Below are 7,749 nucleotides of genomic sequence, written 5' to 3'. Positions count from 1 at the left end.
GCTTATGTCAATTCACTCAATGAGTCAATTCCATTACCACTTCAATTATAACTAGCTGACACACTAAGAAATTACAATCAAAACTCAGAACTTGTTTGATTAACCTTCAAATGCATAAAAAATTAGAATTCCTGGGAAATAAATATGTGTTGTTGTTTGGTTGGCAAAAACATGAGAAATAAAACTTCCTACGAAGTTCGATTTCCTACAAAATAGAGGAAATAACTTACCTAAGCCCCCCTAGATAAGTGAAAATTCCCATGGTAAATAGAATTTTCCACGTTCAACCAAACGAAAAACGTACTTTTTTGAAAATAAAACTTCAACCAAACGAGACCATCAGGTATTTCAAAATTAGGAAAATTGACAACTTCATTCACCAACTTTTAAATTCAATCCATTATCCATATATAAATATTTCTCTCTCATCAACCAATGCACAAACCGGCTTCCTCCAGTAGTGGAGTTGATGGATTTACAATGAACGAAGTACACAACATAACATTACAGCTAAAATCATACACAAGGAAGTATCCAACGCTGGTGATTGTACAAATTTTCTGGAAGGAATCCTCTCAGGGAACCAATTTGCAAAAATTTGCATCTTTTTCATTTCATGATTAGGTTTTAACCAGTCAAAAATTAGCCTAAATATCACTAGTAAACTGTTTTTTTTTTTGGGAATAAGTACATACAGGAAAACAAACCTAACCCACTACTCATGGCCAAAGGCCATTTCATGGGATACAAGACCATCGCTACAACTGTTATCACTAGTAAACTGTTGTGTAATGGCGGTTTTATATCCTCTAGAGATGACTTTATGTTACAGTTAGTCCTATGGGTTACATAACTACAACTACGACAGTTTTTTTAAAAGAAAAAAAAATTACCAGGCAGAAAAATCTTTGAAATTTCCTATCAAAGCTGCTTTCCTTTTCTTTGTAGTACCAGCCGCTGGAATACTAGCGTCAGCAGTAGCTGGTTCAGCTTCAATAGTTCTTGCTTTAAGGTATTTCCCAACGCCACCACCACCAGTCTCCACATTTGCACCAGTGCCTGGGTTGCTGAACCAGGATCCCACCTTTTCCTGAAATTTAAAGACGCAAAATTATGAGATTCGACAAGTATAATTACTATTACTGTAGAACGGGGGAAAGAAAGAGAGGGAGTGGTAATTTGCATGGCACAAGTCTCTAAAACTCACATTATCTTCATCCTCGGCCTTGTTCTCTTTGGATTTCTCTTCCTCTTCTTCTTCATCAGGTTCAGCATAAGGGTTGACAAAAATAGTTACCTTGTTTATCTTAATCTCTTCCTGGAAAAACAACAAAAAAAAAATGTTATGATCACCATACATTCAAAGTCAGCCAGCCGACAATTTCTCCTATAAACAGCCCTTGCACGTGTGTGTGTGTGTCCTATGTGATTGCGTAGAGAGAGGCAGGAAAACCCTAATACATGGCTTAAACAAGGGGCCTGAGGCATATTAATGTGCCTGACCGCCCTGACAGTACTGATGAGTTCAGGGATGACAACAATTTTTCAGCAGCATTCACTAATGACTCGGCCAGGAACCCACCCTGTGGTGGGTGACTTTGTGACCAAAATACAGATGGCCTAATCATATCAGTTCTTTACTTTTTTTTTACAGCATCAATACACCAGGAAACAATATCATATGATTGAAATTCTTTTCTATAACTTTCCTTTTGGGAGGCGGTGATTAACTTTTGATTACAAAGATGATACATACAAGAAACAATGACAAATCTAAAATCTGCATCACTGGCTTACCACGACGCAACTTCACACTGATTTTCTGGGTACTATTTTTTAAAGGTGTAAGATATGAAAGTCATAATGGGAAAAAGTAACCAGTCCACAAATTTGATTTTTTGTTAAAATTAGATCCTCCTCTTTTTCTATCTGGTAAGCAATCGTTCCAGTGTGTAGAAGGAAAAGGTATCCCAGCTATACTATCAAGAGAGAAATTGTGACTAATAAAACCATCCAACTAGGGGACAATGCTCAGAAACAATAATGTAAAACTACCACGAAAGAAAAATTACACTCACCAGAGGTCGGTCATCATCATCCACTGGAACTTTTTCCATCGCCCCAAGTGTGGTCAAGCCACCAACAACCATTCCAAAGACAGTGTGCTTGTAGTTTAAATGGTTCGCAGATTTGTACATGATGAAAAACTGAGAACCATTTGTGTGAGGTCCACTATTTGCCATACTAACAACACCTCTTCCAGTATGAAGCAGCTTTGAGTTCACCTCATCGTTGAAAGGCTTACCCCAGATTGATTCGCCCCCTCTTCCAGTACCAGTTGGGTCACCTCCTTGAATCATAAAATTCCTTGCATCACAGAACCAGCCTTCAGTTTGAGCATAGCCAATCAAAAGTAAATGTTCCGATAAACAGACAAGGTAACGATTAAACTTGTTATGGTACCAGCATACCTTATGTTTCTGTGAAATATTACACCGTTGTAATATCCTTGTTCACAGAGAGTGATGAAATTCTCGCAAGTTCTAGGAGTAATGTCACAATGTAACTCGATATTTATATCACCATGGGTTGTATGCAGTTGTACATATCCTTTTTTCTTGGGATTCTTCTCAACTTTGACATATTCATATTCATTTTTTGTGACAGGATCAAAAGAAGTCGAAGTGAAGGATCTTGAAGCAGCACCAGTTGTGTAACGACTTTTCACCTGTGACACACAAGCATTGAAACTATGAAAATCTCTTCTACAAAGCAATTACACAATACCCCAATAAAATAATAAAGCTATTAAGAAGAGACAAAGGGAATAATAAGAGAGGATGGTTTTCTTTTGACATATTTAGTAGTGTTCAACGTTGTTAATATTCAAATCTAAGAAAATAAAACTACTATTCATACAAAGGAAACTTTGAACAGGAGTAAAGGCTGTAATCTACGTTGACGCTCTAACGAGGTTGTTTGCACATTGCTACATGTGACAACACCAGCATAGAACCACATAAAAAAGGAAAACAACGAAAGCTATGCACAGAAATGGCAAATGTGCGTAAATGAATATAAAAACGTGAGGACAATTTTCCAAAAGTACTTTGTAGAAATTGAGAAAATATTTGCTACCAAAACATATATAGTCCATACATACTAGATAAAGAGAGACAGTGCTGTAACACTATAGTGGAAAATAAAGATTGGTTCTTCTGTGAAAAGAAAAGATAAAAGGTTTTTTTTTTAAGGCAATACCAAGTGACACTAATTTTCATTAATTAAAGCCATACGAGCCTTCGTCAACTACATTAGATAAAAGGTAAACCCACCCTTCAGTCTCACGGTCTCATCCACCCCGTTATTTTCCAGATGACACGAATTGCTACTTGCTAATGACCTTTTATTAAGAGTTACCCTCTTCAATTCAACTTCATCAAGTACCATTTTCCTCACTTGGTCTCTCCTCATTTGCTCTCTCCTCCAGTTGCCCTGTTCTCTCATATCCCTTTCTAGGTGCTGAATATAAACACCTCATGAACCCTGAAAAAGCACAAGGGGTGCTTTTCCATGTTTCAAGTGGGAAAATACCTATGTCGTATTCCTCTCAAACTCAAGACCCAGGTACGTGTCCAAGTGTTGAAGTCGCTATTTGATAAAAACTTCTATGAAGTAGGTCCAAGGATCCCTAATTATGTCGGAGGGCTAGGATTTGACATGAAAACTTGAGGAGAGGAGAAGTGTCTGAGTAACAAAAGAAGATATATGACAGCACAGTATCGTCTTCTATTATGAAGCATCAAGAAGCTATGGATGATCATGTAGTACACCGAACCGCAGCACAATTACAACTAATAAAATAAGCGCTGCAAAGCCGCCAGGGCAAAGACAAGTTAAATGTAACAAAAGCATCACTCCAGAAATCCAAATTAAACAAGGAGAAGAATCTAACCAGCTTTGCATTCATAGGAGCTCTCTCACCAGCCATGTGGGCAGCTATACGAGCAGCAGTTTTTTCAGCTGGGGCAGCTTTTGCTGCAGCAGCACTTCTTCCATGTACTGACGCAGATGCAGCATCTACAATACTATAACCTTGTCTGTTTTCAGATTTTCCATTTGATTTAGAATCATCTACAATACGTGATCTTGCATCTAAAATCGCAGTCAGTGCAGCGGCTCTTTCTTGTTGTGCCTTGCTTCCACCTCCTCCAAGCAGTGCTGCTTGTTTCCCTTTCTCTGTTCCAAGTTCTGCAAGCATCTGCTTAATGTCTCCACTCACATTGATGTTATATGTTGGATCTGATTCCATTTTTTTCAGTTCTGATCAAGAGTAAAATATGTCAAAACCTAACCAAAGAAGCAAAAACAACCTACAAGCAAGAATTTAGTTTAGACTTGTATAATACCTTCATCGTCAAGCTGCAAGCCTTTTTTTACATGATCAAACTCATTTAGAACTTTTTTGGCATCAAGTTCATTAGGATTCTGCACACAGATTCCAGAAATGTTAGTGGAGTTAGTAGAGACAATAAGCATAATTCAAGAGCATGCATACAGAAGAATGTTTATATAGCTAAGTCACCTGAATTGTTATAAGATCATCCCTGGTAAATGGTTCCTCTGTGAGCAGCTCTTTCCAATTCTTCGTTTTGATGTTCAACTCTTTAATTGCCTGTACAAGTAATGCATTCATACTAAGATGTAGGTAGCTTTTTGAGCATATATAGAACTTGCAAACGCATCAGAGTATCCTTGAAGTTCCAATATCTTATTGTTACAATATCTTGGTAAAATATTTAGGGGTTGTTACAAGTTATCAGGAAAAGAAAAGAAAATCAAGTCTCTCAAATCCCTTTATAATTGTTTGGGTTCACGCTTATATGGTTCTCTTTCACCCTTTCGCCTTAATAGGTTCTCCCCGGAATTTAGATTCCCTCTATTTGGACTATTAAGGTACCACCCAACATGTTAGCACTGCCGCCAGTAATCGCCATGCTATACCAGCAGTGCCACCCTACAATCGTACCCCATCATAACCTATATTCTAACTCTTATACCCAACATAACTACAAACCCTAACCAACATACACCAACAATCTACCATCTGCTTAACCTTTCAATCTTCATCCACCTCCCTAAGACCAGCAACCTTTCATTTGCTTAATTAAAAAGCCACCGCAAAAACCAAATATACAGAGAAGGGGAGAATTAACCTGACCAAGATTAAAGAGAGATAGTTATCCAACTAGCTTCGGACTTCAGATTTCCAAAGTAATATTTTTTCGATAGGAGCAAGCGTGTAAAATAAGAAAAAGTGTACTGCTGACATGGTCATTCTCAATATGCATGCCAAAAAATATGAACATTTTTTTCGTAAAGGAATTGTTCATGGTGAAGTATGCCTATTATTTGAGCTAGAATACCATACTTAAAACAGGAATCAAACTCCCTCTATTTGTTGGAGAGGAAAACAAGACCACACATCCCTATCTCTATGTTCCAAAAGATTAAAAAGATAAACTACAATTCATTTATCAAACTTTAGTCAATAAAGACAGCAAAGTCTTTATTTTAATGTGACTTCTTCTCCAGGGTTGTTTGTTATCACGCATTAAATGTTTTACCACATAAAATTAATTTTAGCAAGGAACTGTAAAAATTACATTCTTTTCTCAGGAGTTAAATCACAAATTTCAACAAAACCATTTAAAATATCTGAGTTAGAAATGCAAATCAGTGAACATTTGGGTTTCCAGCAGTTCTCCATATCTATCAACACCCTTAACTAGTAAAATGTTCAGTAAACTAGGAGTCTAATGCCTTGTCTAAAAACCATTGTTATCCTACAACTTATTATGGAAATGTTTGAAAGGAAAGAGAATAAAAATAAACCAACCTCGTAACAAAATACATTTCCAGTAGTCTTCACAGCAACTATGTGAGTGAATTCAGTGAAAACCTTGTTCAAAACTGGGCAATGGAATTCCCCTAAAAAAAACAATAAAATCAAAAAATCGTCAAACTCTGCAATGACACGCACGCATAATAAAGCATCAAACTGAAAACAGTTGCAAAAAAAAAAACTTCTATCCACTCCTTAGTACTATTCAGATTTTGTTATCTGCTAACAAGCACTACTCAAAGTTGCTAATACCAAACAAAACCTCAGCCTAAATCAAGCATAGATCTTATACTCAGATAGCAATTGCTGATCAGCACATGGAGCTGAAACAAACAACTTCAATTGTCAATTGCCAATTGCCAATTTCATTTCATAGTGAAAGAAAGTGAATTGCTGAACCTCACCCCAACCATATACACCAACTAAACATGGAATGCACGATAATCCAACACGGAGGAGGTCGCATTTGCCAATACATATTATTAATCCATGTTTTATCTGACAATCAAATACTCTGATGCAAGAGCAGATAAACGTATTTGACTCTCATTCATATTGATAAATTAGTTGCAAGTGAATAAGATATCACTAGTTGTTAAGAAATTCACCTTCAGAATTCTTGTAAATGAAGGAATAAGATCCCCAAGCTTAAGCGGCGCTCCGGTAACTGGGTTTTTCCCATACTTCCTGATGTAAGGTATTATATGCCTACAAGTACCACCCACAAATTTCAAAAAAAAAATAGTAACAGTAAATTCAATTCTCAACATCCTCAACAACAACAACAACAACAACAACAACAAAAAATAGATAGAGAAACTAACATTGTATCAAAAACGCAGCCATCCTTAGTGCAAACTGGAATCTCAAAGGGTGTAAAAGTGAGACTGAAAGATCAAATATGAAAAAACAAGCACAAAAAAGATGAGAAATTGGAATCTATAACGAACAAATGATATATAGAGAGAGAAAGAAGGAGGTATAAATTACGCGCAGCAATAAAAAGGAAGGCGTTTGAAAGGAGTACGAAGTTCTTTGGACTTGGCACCACCCCATTCAGTAGCCCACTCTGTGGTGGTGATGTACATCCGATCTTTGCTATGCTGCTTCTTCCCCATCTTTCTCCAATTTCGCCCAAGATTTTACCAATTGATTAAACTTCTCTAGGGTTCCGGTGATACTTCGCCGGATTTATTTCTAGAGCGGACGCTGTCAGCGAAACACTGATAACCAGGAGAGTAGTGGTTAAGATTGAGGTGTTGTGAAGCATCGGTCATAACGGGACCAAACCAGCCGACTAGGAGCAGCCTTATTAGTTATTACTCTTCCCTTCTCAATAATTGGATTTTGTTTCGTCTTTTTTTCTTCTTCTCATTGAGCCGTCACTCGATTGGAGCTTGGCTAGGCGTTGAACCGTTTGAGTTTCTTAGGGGATTCAAATAGGGGCAATTTGGTCATTTTATGTGTTGGAAATTTCACGCGCGCGTGACAAGGTTTTGCTTGGTACCAATGCTAGGTTATAATGGTACCATTATCCGAAAATATTGATATCAAAGTAAGGTTTGCTTGGTACCAGTCCCGATAACAATTTGGTACCAATGTCAGGTTATAATGGTACCATTGTATTTTTTTTGGGTGTTTGAGTCTCTTTTGGACTCAAACAGTTGGTTACAAAGGCTTTCTCACTCGATTGCGTTATATGAGATATGAATTGAATCCTATATTTTGTTATAGAAGTAAATAATGTTATATATATAGTTATAAAATGTTATAAGGTATCGAAAATGTGACCTCTTAAATGAAAAGTGACAGTTTAACATTGATCCAACATAATATTATTATTA

At 36.9% G+C, this 7,749-nt stretch overlaps 1 protein-coding gene across 1 annotated transcript; it reads right to left on the bottom strand.

Annotated features, from left to right (window-relative positions):
* Positions 1-556: 556 nt before the first annotated feature.
* LOC104894956 (peptidyl-prolyl cis-trans isomerase CYP65) lies at positions 557-7,207 on the bottom strand. Its single transcript, XM_010681339.4, is given in 12 exon segments — positions 557-1,090; positions 1,208-1,318; positions 2,079-2,367; positions 2,472-2,728; positions 3,956-4,323; positions 4,410-4,488; positions 4,586-4,675; positions 5,900-5,991; positions 6,514-6,534; positions 6,537-6,613; positions 6,730-6,792; positions 6,896-7,207. Coding segments are annotated over 12 exon segments (1,776 nt in total). The 5' UTR covers positions 7,024-7,207; the 3' UTR covers positions 557-889.
* Between the last annotated feature and the right edge of the window lie 542 nt (positions 7,208-7,749).

The sequence above is a fragment of the Beta vulgaris genome, chromosome 6, assembly GCF_026745355.1.
Source record: "Beta vulgaris subsp. vulgaris cultivar EL10 chromosome 6, EL10.2, whole genome shotgun sequence".
Taxonomy (NCBI): domain Eukaryota; kingdom Viridiplantae; phylum Streptophyta; class Magnoliopsida; order Caryophyllales; family Amaranthaceae; genus Beta; species Beta vulgaris.
The sequence above is the reverse complement of the archived record's forward strand: the minus strand, read 5'-3'. Positions and strand labels throughout refer to the sequence as shown.